Below are 23,861 nucleotides of genomic sequence, written 5' to 3' on the forward strand. Positions count from 1 at the left end.
GATTTACAGCTTTATCACCTCAAGCAATATTTCACAGCTGCCAAGAATGATTTATGCAATAATGACTTAAGCTGTAAAATAGAATCCTCAAAGGAAGGGCTGTCAAATATTCCTACCGCAAATAACTAGGTTTTAAAAAATTGATATTCTGGTAAACAGCAAGCCCAACTGTACCTGGTAAAATCACATAAAGGAATATTGTAGGAAGCATTGCTTCACAGTGGTGATCATGCAGCTCACCATACACCACGTCAATGTGAACTCCTTGCATAGATCAAAAGTTTAAACTGCTTATAAAGACTCTGGGTCACTTTGGAAAACAAGCTTTCAGAAATAATGCCATGGGCATATTTTTGTTACTCCAGTGTGAGTGAATGGAAAAAATGGAAACAGTGTATCTCAACTTTTTGTTAATTTGCTCATTGTGCTTATTGCATCACGATTCATATTACAATGAAATGCTAAATAAAGCATAAATAAAGGCAGCATTTACTGCATATACTTACGAAACCAAGAACCTCTCAAAAGTAAATGACCTCAATAATAAAGAATGAAGGAAACTTTGGGAAACAAACCAATGAATATGTTGGTGATCTTGTCCTTTCCTGCTTTTATAAATGCAGAGTGGCTGGCAGGAAAGACTTTCAAAGCATTTGAACTTCACAAGCTCTGACTGATTTTGCAGTTGCCATGTGAATAAAACTAATACACTCAGAAGATTCTATTCAAGGTATCTGAACTAGTAGCAAAAACACAAGTTTATTACATTCAGAGCAGATAAGTCTGACTGTGTCTTCTCAATCTACAAAGGTCATTCAAATTAATATTTTTCTTTGGAAAAAAAGAAAAAGCTGGCCCATCACCTCATGTTCCCCATATCAATAAAAGCAAAATAGGCAGCATTTGTCATTGACTCTGAGGATACTCAAGCCCTTGTAGATTGAGTCACAACTGAAAATGAAGGCAACAGAATCAAAATTATCACCAAAGGTTGATATTTATATACCTAAACAAGCTTCCAAATAAAGATTCCTTGTCTAAAACAAGGAGGTTTTAATTCATATAACCACTGATGGTATGATTTGCATTAGTCAATGTACCAGCACTTTTACTGTAGAAATTTTTACATCCATGTTTGTGACTCCACATTAAATTGGTTTTTAAAGGTGTTTTGAGATCATTTTACACAGTCACATTGTACAAGTTAAACTAGGCTTCCAAACATCATCATTTTACTTGCAGTTTAATAAATAATACTCTTTTCTATCTGAAAATATGGTCTGAAAAATATAGTTAGTATCTAAGTGATCCCTACAGTCCAGATTCATTTTATACTTAAATTCTACAAGTTGAAAAAATTCTTAAATGTACCAGAAAACATTAGAACCAACACACCCTACAGTAACCACAATACAGACTATGGGACATCGTGATAGATACTCATATGGGAAAAAATGTCAGACATCCAACTGTTGGCATCAGATACACACACAAAAAAGATGAACTGCATTTGAGTAGTGAGAGCCTCTGTCCAAGAAATGCTTTCAAGACAACAGAGCAATTAAGCTATTTCTAGTATGCCAACCCTACTGATGGAAAAGTAGGGGGAAAATGAGAACTTTAAAACCTATCTCTATTTTGATTGGTAATTATATAACTGATTTCATTCCAGATTAATCCAAAGTTATACAAACCTGTTCCAGTCACACTTTGTTATTCATACCCACTTAAGATGATGTTAAGGAAAATCCAGTAATTAAGAGTTGTACATTTTCTATCATGAAATATTTAATTATGAGAAAATAAGAGGAAGAGCTAAACCTTTTCCCTGTTAGAATGTATTTTACCAAATGATGAGTCATTATATGATATAAGCTATAACACATCACTCATTTACTCGTTTATAAATCTTAAGAGTTACCTAAAAATCTGACTAGATACCCCTCTGCCTCACTGATTTCTATCAATGGAATTTAAAAAATGATAAAGCAATATCAACAAAACAAACGATAACATGCATTTTTAATTGATTATTCTTTAAGCTCTAAATTGTCAGATATCATTAAGTGTTCACATTTGAGAATGTATATACTTTAAAATGGGTATATCTGAATATTCATACATGTGAGTTAATATACATATATTATGTATATAATGAATGCATGCCCATTTCTTTGAGAACTATTATAGGTCTAACAGGTTTATGCTCCCATGGCAAGCCTAAAAGAAGGAGGAGTGCCCTTGAAGTTGAGGTATGACCTTAAGTTTCAGATGCCAGTTTTGCTGCAGCTATAAAAATGAATACTAATAATTCTACATATCATAGTTCCTTTTCTCCATTTCTTACTTTAGGACAAATCTTGAATACATGAACAGCCTTTATTATTTGAATATACATAGGTTTACTAGACCAATTTTATAAGTTCCTATATATCATTCTTAATCTTATATAAAAAGGATCAAAAGAAACAAGAGGTGTTGCCTACCAAATAAAGCTGAAGAGCCAAGAAACATCTATAACAGTAACAGTCTTAGTTTCAGATATACATTTTTCTACAAGACTTTGTGAAATATTTTCAAGTTCAAGCAAATAAAACCTTATTTCTCTCCTACTAAATGCATATCAGCGCAACCAGGAAATTATTGACTTTTAAGTTATTCCTTAGGGAAGAGAGTAAGATTGATTTGTGGCATTTTGTCCTCAGTGACATTAAGTTACTGGACTTTTGAAGAGTACAGAGTACCCTTATTCAAAAAAGAAATTGTCCGTACTAGTCCACTAATGAGAATCTCCACATTTCTTGAATCCTGCAACACTACAAGCAAATCATATATCTCCAATTGACTATTAGGGGCTTCTCTGACTATGAACTTTCAGTAATCAATTGTCAAAATTTCATTTTAATGGAATAAAACACAAGGAATCTTAAATAGATAAACTTTACCATTTTTGTGATAGTAGGTGACCTCCACTTTCCTCTCCTCTGACCCCAGCAATGCCTGGGCAATTTGGGCAATATCATGCCTCTTGGTCTCGGGCCCATGGAGAAAGTCGCAGGTGCATGGCTTTTGCATGACATCTGGCCTGGAGAAACCAGTCATCTCGCAGAACCCATCGTTGCAGTAGATGATGGCACAGTTCTGCACTCTGGCATTTGCAATGATAAATTTTTTATCTGTAATGAAAAGATAGTAGGGCATCTTTTAAAAAGCTTCCTCAAGATTCTCATAAACACTGGAACAATTTGTTGCATAATAGGAGATCTGAAATGCAGGTGCTTCCCAAATTGCTAACTGCCCCGATTTTAAAAGGAAAAAAAAACTCTAAATAAGAAATTAATGGTCCTAAGTAGTTTTAACAAAAAGTATTAAGAAGCTTTTCTTCAAATTTTGAGACTATCATTTCCCAAATAGTCTAGTTCTCAAGCCCTGTGACTCTCAAGGGTCCTAATGCACACTCAGATAAGCAGCTGGCCCATTGATAGTTCCAGAATGCCATTTAATTGTAAGGTATTTCAGAAGGCAAAACAGTGAAGCATCCTGTAGCTGTCAGGTTCCTCATTTCAACCTTGGCCCTTAGAGTACAACTTTCTTAAAGTAGTTATTATTCCTGGATTTGGCTTTTCTCTATCTCTCTAAGGCATACTACACACATCATGTTAAAAAAAAAAAAAAAAAACTATTAGCAATGAAATTATTTTACATTAATTAGTAGTTTAATAATGCAAAGGTTCACCTTTTCATAATATGTATTATCCAGAAGACAAAAATATTTACACACACACACACAGTAAATATCATGTTATCACCTTTTCACATTTACTTTGGGGGACCCTGCATTTTTGTATGGTAGTAGGGATTTTAGTACAAAGGGCTTATTAATTCTGAGCACAAATTATATTTACTATTTCCAAATAAAATATGAAACAGGATACACAAGTTTATTTTGAACACAAAGTACTATATCCTCCCATCACTAAATGCAGTGCCAAAATAACTGCATAATGTACAAAAATAAATGTGTTAATGTAGTTTTAAGGAAATGTCAAATATAAATTTAACAAGTATAGGATCTAAAATTAATGTATTTATATAACAATTATTTATTCCTCATAATTAGTGCATATGAGAATATTACATTTCTCTGCATTCAGTCTTTGTGCGATTTACTTATTACACTTCAGTTTTTAAATTTCTAGTGGAAATTTAAGGGGATAATGAAGGGACAAAAATATTCTTTAAATAATGAACTGTTTGCCTTGGGAATCAACACGGATCAGATATTACTTTTCCCAAATTATCCAGCTTGGGATTTGCATTGATTCAATGCAAAGTTTAGCTCCTATAAACTAGCAAAAGCAACCATCCCTGTCATACCACAGCCTTGCAATTTAACCAAGGTAATAAAATACAGTTTGCATAGCCATTTACATCGCTGCTACCATTAACATTCTCTTGTTCCAATAGTATGCTCTGCCTTGCTCCCGACTTTCGGAAAGTCTACAATAAAACGGCCACAAAATATAAACCCATGTTACACTAGTACGTTCCCTGTAAGATAGTAGAAGAGTAGGACATTAAGGGGCAAGGCAGATAATGGAGCTGTGGGAGAGGAGGATCAAATTGCCTCCTATAATGGAGACCATAATCTAAAATGTAAATCACAATTAATATCACAGGCAGAACACTCGCGCTGCCATTCGAACCTCCTGACTCGGTTTCACAGCCTCTGAACTTGACAGAGCCCCGGAGTTGCCGTCTCCTCAGCTTGGAAGCGGCGGACGCCAAGTGCACTATCGAAGCAGAAAGCGAGGGAGAGAGAAGAGAACAAATGAACTTACTTTGCCCTTCAAATTTCCGTATGATTGTCCCCAAAAATGTGTTTTGTGGTGCCACATGCCCCCTGCGAACGGGCATGTTGACCCCGGTCTTCCGAGGAGCGCTCCCCGCGAGCTCCGGAGTTCTCCCGGGATCTCTCCTCGGCTAGAGCCCAGGCCAGCGCGCGAGCCGCTCTTTGTGGCAGAGCATCCTCTTTTGAAACCAGAAATCTCTTCCCATTAGCACCACTTCTAGACACCCGCTTTCCCCACCGGAGTCCAATCCATTCCCCTCACCTTCCGGAGGGGGCCTCGCACCGGACTGCCGCGGGGGAGAGGCTTTGGGGGTGGGGAGCGGGAAGGAGGCGGGGTGAGGGGAGGCGGCAGGGGAGGGAAGGAGGGAGGGAGGGAGCGGTGGGGGGCGGGGTGCGGTGGGGAGGGGGGCGGGGAGTCACAAGGGCAATCGATCTGTTTCTCTTCTCCCAAACAGCGTCGATTTCCCAGCGCAAATGGGCTTAACCTGGCGGTGGCCCAGAGCTGCGAGGATGGCTAAGGAGGGGGGGGGGGCGCGGGGGGGGGAGGCAGCGGCGGGACGGAAGACTTGGGCGGCTTTTGCAGGAAAGGGAGAAAGACAAGGAGGCTGGGGGGTGGCGGTGGTTGACGTTTCTATCCCCGCCCTCTCCCCCTACACACACACACATACACACACACACACACACACACACACAAGCGCGCGCTGCCTTTATCCCGGGAGCTTGGGCGCCGCCACAGCTCTGATTACTCAAGCGTGCTTTAGCGGAAGCCAGCCAAGAAATCTCCAAAACTCAGTGACAAACAGCTACTCTGGGAAGGTGATCTCCACGGCCACCGGCCCCAGGGCCCCAGTCCTGAGCTCCTCACGCCGCGGTAGCTAAAACACCCTTAGCTGCAAAGAAAAGACAGGTGGGAAAACGGTCCCTCAGTGAAGACTATTTCTAAGCCCTGGTGGCTCAGGAGGTTGAAGATTGAGGATGAACCCCTGAAGGGTGCAGGTTTCGCCTCAGGGCGCAGCTCGGAAGCCTGGGCTCGGCGGAGGTGGGTGCTGAAGCCTGGGCTGAATTGGCACTCCTGTCCCAGCCCGGCGCTGAGCCGCGCCTCCCAAAGCCTGGAGGCTGCTGGCGCCGTGCTGAGCATGCCCGGTTTCACTGCTTGAACCCCTGAGGAGTTGCAAGGTTGGGGGTGATGAGGTCTCTCCGCGCTGCAGCTTGCGAGAAAGATAAGAAGGCCAAAGACTGTGTAAGCAACTGGTAGAAAACAAGGAAGGAGTTTGAAATGGGCGAGGCTGGGCAAGAGGGGGCAGGAACAAAAGGTGGGTGGGGCTAAGAGTTACCAGCCTTGGTGTGACCTCCCATGCCACTCATCTCCTGAACACACTAGGGACACCATTCTGCTTTCTTCTACCATTTCTAAGAAATCATCTCGTACATGATAGGAAAGGGTTCAGGGGAGAGAATAGTCCTCTCTGCTCTCGCTTCTCAGAGCCTGCCAACACGGGAACCTCATGGTATACATACACTTCTGCCCAAACAGTCCTCCTGGAGACTTAGGAAATCACATGTTACAAGCCATGCCAAGGGAGGGTGTTTTCTAAGTTGTTTCTCTAGTTTTTCATGCTTCTTTCCCTTCATTTATGTCATCTCCTCCCTTAACCAAGTGGTCAGCCCTCTCCACGCCCCTTTCTCTAAATGGAATTTGCCACCACTACAACCTACAGAACTAGAACACGGAAAAATCTCTTGTTTCTGCTGGCGATAAGGGTCCTATCAAAACACCTAGTTGCATGATGGAGTTTTGGGTGTTCTCGCAGTCCATTAGCCTGCTTTGCCTGTGCCTTGAGTAACTCGGGTTCATAATTTTTCAGTTACAACCTCGAAGTCTGAAGTGAAAAAAAATGAGAATGGAACTGCAAAGGGCTGAGAAGGAGGGTTAAATTAAGACGGTGAATCATGTGGATTGTAATAAATAACGAGGAAATAAACATAACTTTTACTTATGCTCCAGAAAACACAAGCCAAGGGGAAAAAAAGAAAAGAAAAAAAAAAATAAAACAAGAGCCTAAGCAATTCTCAATCTTTCCTATCAGAATAATGAAAATAAATCAGAAGCATTGCCTGGGAATGTTGAATTCTCCGGTTAGATTTACTTAAAAAGAAGAAATCTATGACAACCCTTAGGCTCTTATGGTAGCTTGAGCTTTCCTGAATCCGTGAAGTTCCCTCTCTCGGAATATAAAAAGGCACGCTCCTCCAATGTACGGCTTTATTTTCTCCCCGTTTTCAGTAAAAGTAGATCTTTCTGTTTGCTGACTGCAGCTGGGCTTGTGAAACGACAAGACTTGTCTCCCAGGTACTAAACGTGTGGAGCTATCCATGGTGCTGACTCTGACTATGTCGTTAGCAACTGCTCTCTGTCTACATCCAGCCACACACAATAGAACTGCAAACTCAGGCAAGTGTCCCTGATATGTTCACATACACTGCTTGTTTTCCTTCACCGGATGTCCGCAGAAACACAGAACGCTACTTGCGTCCCATTTCTAAAATACCTTCTTTTTCTACTTAGCTTCTCAGCTGAACCCAAGCTCAAATGTATTCCTCCCAAAATGCATCAAGGACTCCAGAAAAAAATGAACAAACCACACATTGTGTGCATTGTAATTAAGGTTTCATGTACACTGTAAAGGCATAATAACACAACGCTAAGCTATGGAAATGTTGTATGGTAAAATTATTTTTTCAAATCACATGTAAATTCAGTGAATGAATATTGCTTTAAAGAGAAACGGGCATTTCCAAATGCACACATTGGAACACATTTATCTGTCATATGACAAGATGTATTGACATGCAGAAGGTAACAGTGCATAATGTCTCTAGTTATGAGTCTGATACAAACTTTCACAGATTATTGAGTCTGGAAACCCTTGAAATTCCACCTTAAGGGAGGAAAAGTGGCTTCTTCAAGAGGAAAAGTGACTTTTGAAAAGTGACTTTTTGTTCCCCAAAGTATTCTTTCTGTCCCTACCACCTTCAGTGTGGTCTCTGTTCATTGGTTCTGGGTAATTACACATATGATGGTTAAAGTTCCATTGTCTGTGTTCATATGAGCAATCACTGTGGGCTTCACATTTTTTCCAACTTCATTTAGCTCTAAGATTAGTTCTATTAAGGATTCAGTATAAGATCATAGGACATTCTACAACCTATATATTGTAATTGATTGATCTGAGCAGAAGATTAAAGGCATCCTGTTTCTAAATTACCCCAGTAATCGTGTTCATGCATTATACATTGGTACAGTGGCGACAAGTACATCAATCCATATTCAGCCAATAATAGAATCAAACGAGAAGATGGCCATCATGGCTGCTTGCTGGCTGGAAAATCACCCCTCCCTTCAGTCCCACCCTCTATAAAAATGAACTTTAGATTTTGTGTTGAAGCCAGGTTTCATAAGTTTTTAGCAATTTGGGACTTTTTTTGGAAGTCCAAATACTGAGCAAAGCATATACGTTCCACTGCTGAAATCCTATCAAGTGTACAGTTTAACACTGAACACAGTATACTTATGGGTGAGGATAGAGAATAGATTCAGATGTATTCTTAAAATTACTTGTCTCTGTTACTTTAAATTAAGTAGTTTAGGATTTACAGTATGTTGAAACTTTTTAACAATGCCTACCACATAGTAAGTACTCCATAAATTTCATACACACAAAATTATGTTTGCAAGTATGCAAGCCCACAGAATTAATGGAGCCCTGCTTAAGAATCCTACTTTAGAAATTATTTAAGTATCATACATTAATGCTTGAATCTTTAAGGAAGTTGTAGCAACCATTATGGGATATTTAAGTGGCATTCTTATACTGACAGAGAATGAAAACTTTTTGAGATCAAATAAACAATATAATTTGTTTCATATTTTTCAATAGCATAGAATATAAATCAATGAAATTAATGTGAAGTTATCTCAATTTGGCAAAAATAGTTTAATGATCTAATGACCACAATGCAGCATTACAAATGCTGTTTTAATGTGGCCTTCTATGGGAATCCTGGGTGTTATCGTAGTAACTGGGTCACATTAAACCTAAGAAACATCTGACTTTACAATTACAAGTTAGGCAAATTTTGGCCTGTATTATCATATGTAGCTCTACAATATCTTAAGAGGCAGAAATTTTAAGGGCATCAATTAAAATAACAATATTTCTCTACAGCATGGATTAGTGAAAAAGGCAGGAAAAAAACTGGGCTCTAACCTGAAATTGCCATTTACAGCAGAAACCAATAAAAATAGTTAAGCCCTCTTGTTCAGAGCTTCATTTCTAAAATCAGTATAATCCCAATTTTCAGTTGCGTGTAAAGAATAACCAGGAAAACAGATATAAAATGCTTAGTATAAACTCTGGCAGGCAGTGAACATTTAAGTAACAGCTGTTCTACAATCTAAAATTAGTAAATTAACAATATTAACATTAACATATAGGACTTAACTAATTTATATTAAGGCCGTGCTAGTTGTGCGTGGTGGGGTGAGGGGCATGAAAAGTAAGAACGGGTAGGTGAATTGTACTCATATTCATTAGTCTAAGTGACTGGGACTGATACCGGTGACTGTTCCTAACATATTAACGTAACAGATTTCGTTAGAAACTTGAATATTCCTTCAGAAAATTTAGATGCTTTTCTGATAACGTGTTTTATATATTAGTTTTAATCCAAATGGCTATTGTTCATTTCACCTGAGATACTTTTGTGATAACATACTCCACATTATAGTTTTTATCCAAATGGTTAATATTTGGCTCATCTCATTGATTACATGTAAGTCTTACTGTACGTTTAGACATCTTCTCTGTGAGGAATAAGGTGTTGGTAGACACTTCCCTAAAACATGACACTTATTTCTGCAAAAAAGAATCTTTTCATATGTGCAGTGTTAATACATTCGTCAATAACTGACATTTAAAATAGCTAGTGACTAAACTGAGCTCCTACAATTTATGAAAAAATAAACCTAGAAATTTAAGTTTGTTGAAAAAAAATATATATATATACATATATATGTACATAGAGAGATTTGACTGGGTACCTGGGTAAGGTTGTTTTAGAGAATAATTTCTTGACTCAATTTAATAAATAATTTAGCACATTGATGTAAAAATGAGCCAGTTGTTACACATTACAGTTTTTTGAAGACTAAGATAGTGTATGAAATTTCTTTTATATCAGTACATCTTTAAATTGTTTCTTAGTTGACAAATGCACTTGTATCATTACCCAGATTAATTATTTCTTATATTCATTAAGCCTAATTTTAATTGATCCTTGAACTTTGTGGAAATATTTTTTTTCCTAGAATTACACTAGGCTGGATTGCTTCTTTTCTGGAAGAAGTCTGCTTTAGTTATTTTTAAAAAGTGTCGCTATATCTGTGGACATATTTATTCTACTACAGAAATTCTATAATATTTTAGCAAATCTGAATACTATGAACCAGCTTTTTCCTAAACTTAAATAACGTGAAAGCTATCACTTGGGCTTTCACATCTATTCATGATAGAGTAATGGGGTCAGGATTAACTTCTCACTTTTAACAACTATATAACTGCACAAAATATAGAAAACAACAGTGTTCAGACATTGGACAACAAGGAGTGCAGAAGACTGTTCTTCAGTGCAGAGCCAAAACAAGGTGAGCTCTGTGACCGCCCTGGCTTACCAGCTAAGAATTTCCAGATCACAATGCATGAAGTGGGAATCCCATCAGAGCTCAATGGATTAAATTGAAGAAACAAAGTTTGGAGTTCAGGGAAATCAAGGCAGCTTGAATTTACAGAGCAGAATCATGGAGAGGAGGAAGTTGCACAGAAAGAGAAGTCCACATACCTGCATAGGTGTCAACTCAAGTTTTTGTCTGCCTACTGATTTTCACAAGTGTGTAAGGAAACTACCCAAGACCAAAGGGAGAAACTAAGAAAAGTATTGCACAGAACAATTACCAAAGCTTATATGGGATTGGGAATAGTTGCTATGCTACCATCTAAAGTGAAAAACCTACCATTGCATGGAACACTGGTCAGAGTCTTCATAAACTTGTGTTTATAAAGGGGTGAAATTAAACCTTAAGGAGAGACTGATCTACTAAGCTCAGAAGCAAGTCTCAAAGGGATTATATTGATATACTAATTATTTCCCAGAATAAAACCCAGATATATTTAAAGGACTACAACAAAATCCAATACCACAAGACACAAAATTAACAATGTCCAGCATCCAACCAAATACTATCAGGCATGCAAAAAAGCAGGAGAGAAATCAATCACTAGAAGCAACCAGAAAGGAAATGGATGATTGAATGGATGGATGATCTTGCAATCCCACTCCTGGGCATGTAGCTTACAGAGACATTACACAGTTATTGTAAATATACCACCTATGTCCAAAAAGGTAGAGGAAAACATGAACTTGATGAAGAAAGAAATGGAAGATATAAAAAAGATCCAAATCAAACTGTAGATATGTAAATATAACATCTAAAATTTAAAAAAATACACTAGATGAGATTAAAAGCAATTCAATGTTACCAAAAAAAAAAAATCAGTGAAATTGAGGACATAGCAATGGAAACTCTCCAAAAATCAAGTGATCTAATGTACATATAACTACATATAATTAGAGTCAGCAGGGGAGAGGAGTCAGGGTAAGAAAATTATTTCAAAGGTAATGGCTAAATATTACTTAAAATTTTTGAATCCAGAGATACACAAACTTCAATAAAGTCCAAACAGAAGAAAAATGAAGAAAACCACACCAAGACACACATTGTAATCAAATTAATAATAACGTTTGATACAGATTTTTTTTAATCTTAGAAACAGTGATAAGAAAAAAGGTTGTATTCCATACAAGGGAGAATTTTCATCAGAATCTATGCTAGTAGATATATAATGTAGCAATATCCATCAACTACTTAAAAAAATAACAACAACAAAATAAACCCCCCCAAAAAAACTGTCAATTTAAGATTCACTATACAGTAAAAGTTTAATAAGTTAAGGCAAAATAGAGACTTTTTCAGGCAGAGCCAAGAGAATTCATTACTAGCAGACTTGTAGTAAGATTAGTGTTAAAAGAATATCTTCCAGAAGGAGAAATCCTATCAGAAGAAAAACTGCATGGTACAAAATAATGAACATCACAAGAAATGGTAAAACTAAGGGCAAAATAACTTTCCCCACAATTTTTAAAAACTTTTTTAACAAGATAACTGAATGTTTATTTGGGGTCTTTTGTGTTTCCATACAAATTTTAAACTCTTTTGTTCTAGTTCTTTGAAAAATGCCATTGGTAATTTGATAGGGATTGCACTGAATCTGTAGATTGCAAATAAGAAATGCTGGAGAAGGAGTGGAGAAAAAGGAACCCTCCTACACTGTTGGTAGGAATGTAAATTGGTCTAGCCACTATGAAGAACAGTATGGAGGTTCCTTAAAAAACTAAAGATAGAGTTACCATATGATCTTGCATCTCCTGGGCATGTATCCAGAGAAAACTATAATTCGAAAAGATACATGCACCCCAATGTTCATTGCAGCACTATTTACAATAGCCAACACATGGAAGCAATGTAAATGTGCATTGACAGATGAATGGATAAAGAAGATACACCATATATATATGTGTATATATATACACACACACACACACACACACACACACACACACACACACACACACAATGGAATATCACTCAGCCATAAAAAAGAATGAAACAATGCCATTTGCAGCAACTTGCATGGACTTAGAGATTATCATGCTAACTGAAGTAAACCAGACAGAGAAAGGCAAATATCATATGATATCACTTATATGTGGAATCTAAAAAAGAAAAAAAAGATACAAATGAACTTATTTACAAAACAGAAATAGACTCACAGACATAGAAAACAAACTTACAGTTACCAAAGGGGGAAGGATATATTAGGAGTTTGGGATTAACATATACACACTACTATATATAAAATAGATAACCGACAAGGACCTACTGTATAGCACAGGGAACTATACTCAATATTTTGTAAAAACCTAAAAGGGAAAAGAATCTGAAAAAGAATAGATATATGTATGCATGACTGAATCACTGTGCTGTACACCTGAAACTAACACAACACTGCAAATCAACTATACTTCAATAAAAAAAGAAATAAATAAAATAACCTCCCCATCAACCAGGTAATCTTTTAAAATAAAGATAATCATAAGATTAACATGAAAAAAAAAGATAACTTAATGTTTAAAGTAAGACCAATAGCAATGAATTTTGAGGTTTATAACAATATAGAATTAAATAATATTACAAATAACAAAACAAAGGACAAGGGGGGAAATGAAAACATATTTTTTAAAGTTTCTTATAACACTTGTGAGACAGTATATTATTTTAACTTAGATTGTAATAAGCTAAAAGTATATATTGCAAACCCTAGAGCAACCAGTATAAAAACAATAAAGATGTATAGCTAATCATTCAAGAACAAAGATAAAGTAGAATCATAAAAAAATATTCCAAACAAATACAAAAGAAGAGGAGAAAAGAAATCAAGAACAGATAGGACCAAAAAAATAGCTATGTAATAGATTTAACCCAATCATGCCAATAATTATTTAAATGTAACTCATCTAAACATTCCATTTAAAAGGCAGAGTTTGTCAACCTGCCTTTGACAAACTAACTATTGTTGGCTACAACAAATTCACTTTAAATATAAAGATGCAAATAGGTTCAAAATCAAAGAATAGCAAAATATAGAGCATACTAACTATTTTCAAAAGGTGGAATTACTGGGCTTCCCTGGTGGCGCAGTGGTTGAGAGTCTGCCTGCCAATGCAGGGGACACGGGTTCAAGCCCTGGTCTGGGAAGATCCCACGTGCCGCGGAGCGACTAGGCCCGTGAGCCACAACTGCTGAGCCTGCGCGTCTGGAGCCTGTGCTCCGCAACAAGAGAGGCCGCGATAATGAGAGGCCCGCGCACCGCGATGAAGAGTGGCCCCCACTTGCCGCAACGAGAGAAAGCCCTCACACATAAACGAAGACCCAACACAGCCATAAATAAATAAATAAAACCTTTAAAAAAAAAAAAAAGGTGGAATTACTATACAGTAAGTCCCCTACATAGGAACCTTCAAGTTGCCAACTTTCAAAGATGCAAACATGCGTTCCATCAACGTCAGGCGTGAGTGAAATTTCAGCTTGCCCTCCATCCCCTATTGCTGACGATCGCTCAGCTCTATCATCTCCCACCTCCCCTCACTCTTCCGGTCAGTAACTCTTCTTGCCTGTTCACTCGATTGCCATCCCCTGTATGCCAGCTGTTGTACTGTACTACTGTACTTTTCAAGGTACTGTAGTGTAAGCTTAAAAATGTTTTTTTTTGTGTGTTTGTTTGCTTTTATGTATTACTTGTGTGAAAAGTATTATAAACCTATTACAGTACAGTACTATATAGCCGATTGTGTTAGTTGGGTACCTAGGTCAGCTTTGTTGGACTTAATGAAAAAATTGGATGTACGAACACGCTCTCAAAATGGAATTCATTTGTATGTAGGGGACTTGTTGTATTATCAGACAAAGTGAATTTCAGAACAAGAACTATTACCAGAGATAATGAAGGACACTTCATAATGATAGACATTAATTCATCAGAGAATATAACAATCTTATTCACTTATAATAAGTTTTAACATATATGAATCAATAATGAATAGAAGTGATATATTCATACAACGGACACTATTAGGCCATAAAAAGAATGAAATACTGATATATACTACAAAGTGAATGAACATTGAAACTATCATGGTGAGTGCAAGAAGCCAGGCACATAAAGCTACTTAGTGTGTGATTCCATTTAGGTGACATGTCCAGAATAGACAAGTCGCTAGAGTTATGAATTAGACTTGTGGTTGCCCCGGACTAGTGGAGGGAGGAATGGAGAGTAATCTCCAATGAGTATAAGGTTTATTTTTGGAGTGATAAAAATGTTCTAAAATTAGATTTTGATGATTGTTGCACAACTCTGTGAATATAATAATAAAAAAACACTGAATTGTACACCTTAAAAGGATAAATCTTATGGTGTGTGCATTATATCTCATTAAAACTGTTATTACAAAACTTTTAAACAAAAAAATTGATAGAAGGAAAAGAAGAAATAGACTAGTCCATCATTATAGTTAGAAATGTCAACACTCTTCTTATAATAGAAGATAGAAAAAGTATACAAAAATTCAGTAAGGATATAGAAGACTTGAACAAACTTATCAACAAATTTAAGCTATTTGACATTTGTTGAACACTCCACCGGAGAGTAAGAGAAATTGCACTTGTTTCAAGCGCTCAAGGAAAAATCACCGAGATAAACAATCACCAAGATAAGCTCTATAAATGTAAAAATATTTAAACCATACAAAGTATGTTCTCTGGCTAAATGGAATTAACTACAGTGCAAAAAGAAAGATATATAAACAGTCCCCAAATATTTAGAAATTTAAAAGTTTACTTCCATGCAATTATTGGGTCAATGTGATGGTCAGTTTATGTGTCAACTTGACTACACTACAGTTCCCAATTATTCAATAAAACACTAATTGAGGGTTGCTGTGGAGGCATTTTATAGACGTAATTAAAGTTTATAATCAGTTTACTTACTTTAAGTAAGGAAGATTACACTATACAACAAGAGTGAGCCTGATTCAATCAGTTAAAAGGCTCTAAAAGCAGAACTTAGGTTTCCCTAAAGAAGGCTGAATTCTGCCTGTGGACTGCTGCTTTAGGGCATGCCCAAGAGTTCCAGCTTGCCCTTCCTTGATGGCCTACCCTACAAATGTAGGAACTGCCTAGCCAGTCACACAATCACTTAAGCCAATTATTTTCCCTTGCACTAAATATGTTTTATATATAATATCTATCTATCTATCTATCTATCTATCTATCTATCTATCTATATGTTTATCTGGTGGAACCCAGACTGATACAGTCAAGAAGAAATCACAAGTAAGATTAGAATATAATTCAAACTGATTGAAAAAAGAAAAATGACATATCAATCTTTGTGAGATTCAACTAACGCAGAGCTGAAAGGGAAATTTATAGAATTAAATGCTCATTAACAATTATCAAATCAAAAATCTAAGCTTCTCACCTAAGAAATGAAAAAATCAAAACAACAGCCAAAAACTGTACCAAACAAAACTCCTACAAAATGTGCATAAAGGAGGAAAATAAAAAATAAAAGCAGAAATAATAAAACAGAAACTGGAAAACCATAGAGAAAATCAATGAAAATAATAACTGACTCATAGAAAAGAGCAATAAAATTGGTAAACTTTTAGCCAGATAGATTTGGAATAAAGAAAAAGAAACACAAACTACCAATATCATGAATTAAAGAGGAATCAATGCTTCAGATCCTATAGACATTTAATTTTTAAAATTATAAAAAAAACTTTATGCCAACAAATTTACCAAATAAGATGAAATACACACAACCTTGAATGACATAAATTAAGAAAACTTGCTCAAAAAGAAATAGAGAACCTGAATAGCTCCTTAAAACTTTCCTAAAAAAAATTTGTTTCAGTTGGCTTCATTGGTAAATTCTACCAAACATTTAAGAAAGGGATAATAGCAATTCTAAAGAAACTTTTACAGAAAGAAGAGGGAAAGTCCCCAGATCATGAAAACAGCAATCAGGTACTGCAACCAGATAAAGAAATCACAAGAAATCTTAGAGAAATATCTCTCATGAACATAGATGCAAACCTTCCCTCACCCAAATTTTAGAGAACTGATTAGAGTTTCTCTTAAGAATTTAAAGTTGGTTTGATATTTAAAAATCAATCAGTATAATTTACTATATTGACATTAAAAAGAAAAAATGGTGTTCTTAATAGATGTAGAAAATTGACAATATCAAATATCAACTTGGCATTAAAAAAAAAACTCTCATTAAGTTAGAAATACCAGGGAATTTCCTCAACATGACAAAAGGCATCTGTGAAAAGCCTCTTTCAAATATTATACTTAATGGTAACAAACTAAATTATTTCCCCACTGAGATCAGAAACCAGGGAAAAGTGTTCACTCACAACTTTTACTCAACATTCCATTGAAGGTTGTGGCCACTGAAAAAAGGCAGAAAAAAATAAATAAAAATCATACAGGCTGCAAAGGAAAAAGTAAAACTATCTTCATTCACACAGTAAATGATTGTTTTGTCAGGAAATCCTAAGTAGTTTACCAAGAAAGCTTTGTAACTAATCACTGAGTTTATTAAGCTTGCAAAATACAGGCAGAGTTTTAAAAATCAGTTGCATTTTTATATGATAGCAATGAATATTTGGAAATTCAAATTAAAATACAACACAACTTAAAATAGCTTAAAGATTATGGAATACCTAGGGATATACTTAAAAATTATAAATAAAGCTTATCCACCAAAAACTACTGAACATCACTGAGAGAAATTAAAGAAGACATAAATAAATGCTAAGATATACAATGTTTAGAGCCTAAAAGACTTAGAATTGTTAAAACGTTAATTCTCCTTAATCTCTAGATTCAATAAAATCAAAATAAAACTCCCAAAATAATTTTATAGAAATTAACAAGTCAATTCTAAAATTTATATGAAACTCCCAATGCCTAAAATAGTCAAAACAATTTTAAAAGTGAAGAACTCAGTGGGAGGATTTACATTATCTGATTTCAATATGCACATTATCTGATTTCAATCATACGTTAATGAAGACAGAGTGGCACTGTGTAAAAATAGACACAGATAAATGGAACCAAAGGGAGAATTCAGAAATTGACTCAAACGTATATGACTAATAGGTTTTCACCAAATGGGTCTAGATAATTCAAGGGAGAAAGGATAGTCTTTTCAATAATTGGAAGCCATTTGGAAAAAACAAAAAAATACTTCAACCCTTCCATCATACCTTACACATAAATTAGCTCAAAATAGGTCATAGGTCTAACTATAAAAGCTAAATCTATAAAATTTATAGAAGAAAACAGTAAAAAAAATCCTAGTGATTTTGGCTTAGGCAAAGATTTCTTAAACAGGACACACACAAAAAAGGCTACATTATAAAAGGAAAAATGATAAATTGGAATTCAACAAAATTATAAACTTTTGTTCTTCCAAAAAATGAAAAGGCAATTCAAAGATTGGGGAAAACTGTAAGGCACATATCCAGTAAAGTACCTGTATCCAGAATATATAAAGTCTTCTTAAAAGTCAGTAATGAAAGGACAAAAATCAATTAAAAATGGGCAATTGTTAGTGAGTAATGAGCAGACACTATAATAACGAAGATATAAAGATAGCAATAAATACTTGAAAATATGGTCAACATTTTTAATCATTAACAAAACATAGATCAAAACCCAAAACTACTACTACTTCACCCCCAATAGAATGGCTAAAATTTAAAAAGAAATGTTGGACAATACCAAGTATTGATGAGGATGTTGAACAGCTGAAATTCTCTTTGATGGTAGCAATAAAATATGGCACAGCCACTACTGAAATGTTTCTTACAAAAGTTATAAAGTTTCTTATAAAGACTTTCCTATAAAATTAAGCATATATACATTTTATCATGTAACCGAACATAAGTCCAAACAAGGTCTTGCATGTAAATATTTACAAGCAGCTTTATTCATAATAGACCCAAATTGGAAATTACCCAAATGTCCAATAACTAGTGAATGGATAAAAGAATTGTGGTTGTGGTTTCTTCACACAATTGAACGTAACTCAGGAAAAAAATGTAATACTGTATACTGATACACTAAACAATATGTATGCATCTCTAAAGCATTGTGCTTAATGAAAGAAGCCAGTCACAAAAGCATACAAACTGTGTGATTCCATTTAAATAAAATTCCTCTAAAAAGGCAAGACTATACTAATAGAAATAGATGAGTGGTTGTCAAAAGCTAGAAGTGAAGAGGAGGATTGAATGCAGAGGGACCAGAGGAAAATTTTGGGGATGATGGAAGTGTTTTATGTCAGGAACGTGGTGGTTATAATTATTCAGTTGTGGAAATTAAAAAGAAAATAGGAGACTCAAACTTTACAACTCTCAAAATATTATGTTATAAATAAAAGAGTATATCTTAACCATACCTAATACAGTATGTAGTGGATAGACCCAATTATTTGTTGAATGAACGAGTAGTCTGAAGATCATTGTGCAATAAATTTGGTAAAAAATTAACAGTGTATATTTGATACATTGTTACTGATGAGTCATTCATTCATCTACTGAGAAGAAAACCCTAAATTCCCATTGAAAGGAAATTATGATATGTGTAATAGTTATAGACTATTTTTCAAATTATTTATTTATTTATTTTTATTTTTGGCTGCATTGGGTCTTCATTGCTGTACGCGGGCTTTCTCTAGTTGCAGTGAGCGGGGGCTACTCTTCGTTGTGGTGCACGGGCTTCTCATTGCAGTGGCTTCTTTTGTTGTGGAACATGGGCTCTAGGAGCATGGGCTTTAGTTGTTGTGGCACATGGGCTCAGTAGTTGTGGCTCACGGGCTCTAGAGCACAGACTCAGTAGTTGTGGCACACGGGCTTAGCTGCTCCACCGCACGTGGTATCTTCCCAGACCAGAGATCGAACCCGTGTCCCCTGCATTGGCAGGCGGATTCTTAACCACTGTGCCACCAGGGAAGTCCCAGTTATAGACTATTAATTAACCATTAAGGCAACATATATTCTCTTTAACAAAGCCAACATATATTCTCACACAGATCACATTGTTACCATTCATTAATGCATTAGATTAAATTATCATAATATAATAAAATGGTATATTTAGTTTATTTTCCTTCATTTTATTTCTTGGCTCCAAACTTTAAGATTTCAGACTTTTATCACTTTACTTCTAGATCATAAAGTAGTCTCCTAAATTGTTTCGTTGCTCTCAGACTATTATAATTTCAAACCATTCTACTAGTTAATATCACATTCATATTCTTTGAAACATCGAATTTTTATTGTGCCCATATTACAGGTTTTAATAGCCTTATATTACTTCTTGGAAAAAAAATCTATGTTCTATTTACTATGTAAAGTTCTCTACAACTGTACACTTTATCTGTCTATCCTCATCTTCTACCATAGCCCTATAGATTCACTATCATTTCTAGCCCAATGACAAACATCCTCCCTTGCAACAAGTGTTTAATGTTTCCTTCACTATCTCCACCTAATTTCTCTACAGGTTACTCAACTCCCACCATATTTATAATTCCCTGACCACTTGAATCATTGTTTTACTCTTCTTTTCTGATGCCCAAGATGTATTTACCCCTTGCCACCCATTGGGGCACTTCCTTTGCATTGTTATATAATATTTTGAAACTCAATTCTTATAACTTATGAGGTAAGTACTCTTACTTTCACCATTTTACAGTTGAGAAAACTAAATTTCAAAGACATTAAGAAACATACCAAGATCACATAGGTAGCAAGTAGCAGAGCTACGATAATGCCCATGAAAATATGGATCTTTTTAATTTGTTAGCTTCAGCAACTCCTGATACAACATTAGCCTCAAATAAGCATTCAATAAATATATTTGAATTGATTGAGTAGGGTTATTAAATTTGTCTTTATTTTGAAGGAGGGACTTCAGTTTGTGTCTAACTGGTTTTATAGCATGTTCGAGTACTTCTGGAAGAAAGATGGGGCTGTCCTACAGAAGCTTATTTGTGAGAGGGATTGAGGAGCCTCTTGGGAAAACATTCAACCTAAGTGAAAAAGCATGAATAGTTGATCTAGTAATAGCAACCAACGTCGAGAGAATGCATCAGCGTTTCTGGCTACTATAATATATGAAGGACTAGAAATAGGACTTTGTAATAAAGCAATTTAGAACTTTTTTTTTTTCTATCTCAACCCCTTACTGATAGAAGTAGCCTGTGTTTCTAGTTCTTAGAATATTTGTGTCAGTATCCAGAGATTTTAAAAACTACTTTTTTGAGATATAATTCATGGAAAATAAAATGCACCATTCTGAACTCTGCATGGAATTCAGAGGGTTTTTTTTTTAAGTTTCATTTTGAGATCATTGTACATGCAGATTCACATATGGTTATGAGAAACAAAACATAGTGTTCCCATATACCTTCACCCAGTTGCTCCCAATGGTATCATATTACCTAACTATAGCACAATGTGTGGTCTGTAGAGAGTGCAGAATGGAGCAGGTACCTCTTGGCATGTTAGGGATCCCCAAGACCACCCTCAGGCTAGATGATTGACTAGAAGGACTCAGGACTCAAAGAAGTTGTTATACTCATTGTTATAGTTTATTACAGTGAAAGGATACAGATTAAAATTAGCAAAGGGAAAAGGTACGTGGGGTGAAGTCCAGAAGAACCAGGTGCAAGATTCCAGGTGTCCCCTCCCAGTGGAAAACCCATGTGAGGACATGTGAAGTGCTGCCAACCAGACAAATTCACCCAAGACTTGGTATCCAAGGTTTTTATTGAAGATTTGTCACATAGGCATGCGGTGCTCATGCAACTGACCTCAGCTACTCAGTCTTCAGTCCACCACCACCCCAGATGTCAAACCACAGCATGGCCCAAGCCCTCAAGCATACAAGCACAATTCTTATCAGGCAGGATATTTCAAGGACTCAGAGGTCAAATTCCCAGGAGTCTAACCAAGGGCAAGTCCTGAAGACAGGCCATTCTTAGGAATGTGCAGGATTGGAGAAGCCCAGGTGGGCTGTCTTTGGTGCTTGACTAACCCAAGGTCTCTTCATAATGAACTTATGATAATATAACGGGCTATTGAAAGAAAGAACTGAGATCTGAAGAGAGGGCAATTCCCAATTGTGATAACGACTAACACAGTGTATCATAGCAGGGATGGGATGCTTATTGGCTACACCAGATATCTTCAAGTGGTCTCTGAAAGTAGAGATGGATGATAGAAATGAAGGTTTGTGCATAAGCCTCATTTTTCCAACCCATACCACTTTCTCTATAGTCTTTTATATGATTTTACTAATAAGTTTTAAATTTTTCGTTCCTCCTTGTGGACACACATTCATCACCTTGAAGACTATGTGCTATTTATTTCAGGATTCCTAATATTTGGCATGTCATCTGGCACACAGTAAGTACCCAATGAATGTTTGTTATAAGAGAGAAAAAAGGAAAGCATATAGTATAAATGGATGAATGGATGGATGGATGGAAGGGAGGCAGGATGCATGAAAGGAAGGAAAAGAAGTAAGCAGGATCAATGGTTGGAACTGAGTCAGGACAGATAGGAAAGACAGGAGGAAATGAGGATAGGAAGGAGAGAATATTAAAAGGTAACAGGAAGAAAGAAAGAGAAGGAAGGGATGGAGGAAGCAAGGAAAGGATAAAGAAACAGATGAAGGAAGAGAAGTAGGTTATACACAAGGAAAAAGAAAGAGAAAGAAGAATTGAAGGAAGGGTAAAAGGAAGGAAGCAGGGGTGGAAGGAAAGTAAAAAAAAGAAAGAAAAGAATGAAGGAATTAAGGTAATCATGAGCCCACCATACCCTTCTGGAAGATGGCCATCCCTGTTACTACACAATCCAACAACCATTTAAAACAGCACCTCCAAAACCCCACACCAACTGTTTCACCCCAATAACATGAAAGAACAGTCTTATTTCCTAAGTATCAATAAGATTCTATTTCTAAACAAATATAGATGTGTTTCATTCAGGTTGACATACAATTGTACCATATGCTTGGTATTATAAAGGTACCTAGAAATAATTTACTGCAAACTTGACATCCATTTTAATGACATTATAAAGAAGAATAAGCATGTGCATACAATAAAGTAAACTAATTACTGGCAATATAAAATCTATTCCACCTTGAAACTGCTAAATGGAAGCATATATTTGCAATTAATAGCTGTGCTTGACTATAAATCAAAGATAATCATAGTTGCAAGTGGTTGTTACTATAGCAGTAAAATCGAGGGTTTATACAAACAACTGCATGTGCATTCATGTTTGGTTTGAGTTCCCTTTCCTCTTCAACCTTCTCTACACTGACTTTGAAGGGAACTTCCTGCCCATGGAGTGAGGCAGGTGAGGGAACAAGGACTGTCACCTCTCTCAGCTCACTTTTACACCTAAGAAAATTGAGACGGAGAGATCTGCTTTAGGTCACAAAATGAGTTCAGCTCAGTTCATTTCCCAGCTTTGTAACTAATATGTGAATCTCATGCCCTTACTAACTGCTAAAACAGCCTCCCTCTTCCAAATCTGTTAAATTTCTAAATTTGATAACTAATTTGAATGTTTCTTTTTAACCAACACTGCATATCTAAGCCATACTGCACAGTCATGCACATTTTAGTAAGGTTTTACAGAACTTTGGATCTGGAAATTCTTTGAGATGCTTTTACCCAATGTGAACATATTTAATCTTTTCAAAGACAAATTTTCATTTCTCTTTCTCTAATTTGTCCTAAATGAATATTCTGTCTCTTTTTGAGCAAAATATAATTATAAAACTTATGACACTAATATTTTATTTCAAGCCTTCTACATTAAGTTCTTTTGCTGAATACTGTTAATGCATTATATACAGGGAGTTAATCTAAATAGCAAAATTGGCGTTCCATTGAATTAGTCATTAACATTGTTAGCCCTGGATAAAATTAAGCATTGGAAATAATTCTCATCTACTACTTACATTCTTCCTAGTGTATTTTTAAAGATTTACTTTCTTACCATTTTTTATCTGAATTATTATTTCATAGCATAATACAACATAGTAGCAAATAATACTGGATCATTTTCTCTGGCAGATCATTTTTCACTGTCATTTCTCATTATGCTATCAACCATAATCTAAAGAATACATTCAGGTCAAGAAATCCCTCTTTCAATTCTTCTTACTTTTGTTTCA

General features: G+C 35.9%; 1 protein-coding gene and 1 long non-coding RNA gene across 2 annotated transcripts in view; one reads left to right on the forward strand and one right to left on the reverse strand.

The window, feature by feature from the left end:
* Window positions 1-5,091, reverse strand: part of KCNH7 (potassium voltage-gated channel subfamily H member 7) — a 449,505-nt gene extending 444,414 nt beyond the window's left edge. The window contains exons 1-2 of the mRNA XM_082465231.1: window positions 4,842-5,091; window positions 2,946-3,176 (exon numbers count right to left, since the gene is read on the reverse strand). Of these exons, the coding sequence (XP_082321357.1) occupies window positions 2,946-3,176; window positions 4,842-4,917 (307 nt within the window). The 5' untranslated portion in view covers window positions 4,918-5,091. The remainder of the gene's footprint in view (window positions 1-2,945; window positions 3,177-4,841) is intronic.
* Window positions 5,092-5,585: 494 nt separating this feature from the next.
* On the forward strand, window positions 5,586-22,452 carry LOC309662464. Its single transcript, XR_014264708.1, has 2 exons — window positions 5,586-13,696; window positions 14,008-22,452. It is a non-coding gene; the product is annotated as an uncharacterized lncRNA (long non-coding RNA).
* The last annotated feature ends 1,409 nt before the right edge of the window (window positions 22,453-23,861 follow it).

This window comes from Balaenoptera physalus (assembly GCF_965194825.1).
Source record: "Balaenoptera physalus genome assembly, chromosome: 6".
Taxonomy (NCBI): Eukaryota; Metazoa; Chordata; class Mammalia; order Artiodactyla; family Balaenopteridae; genus Balaenoptera; species Balaenoptera physalus.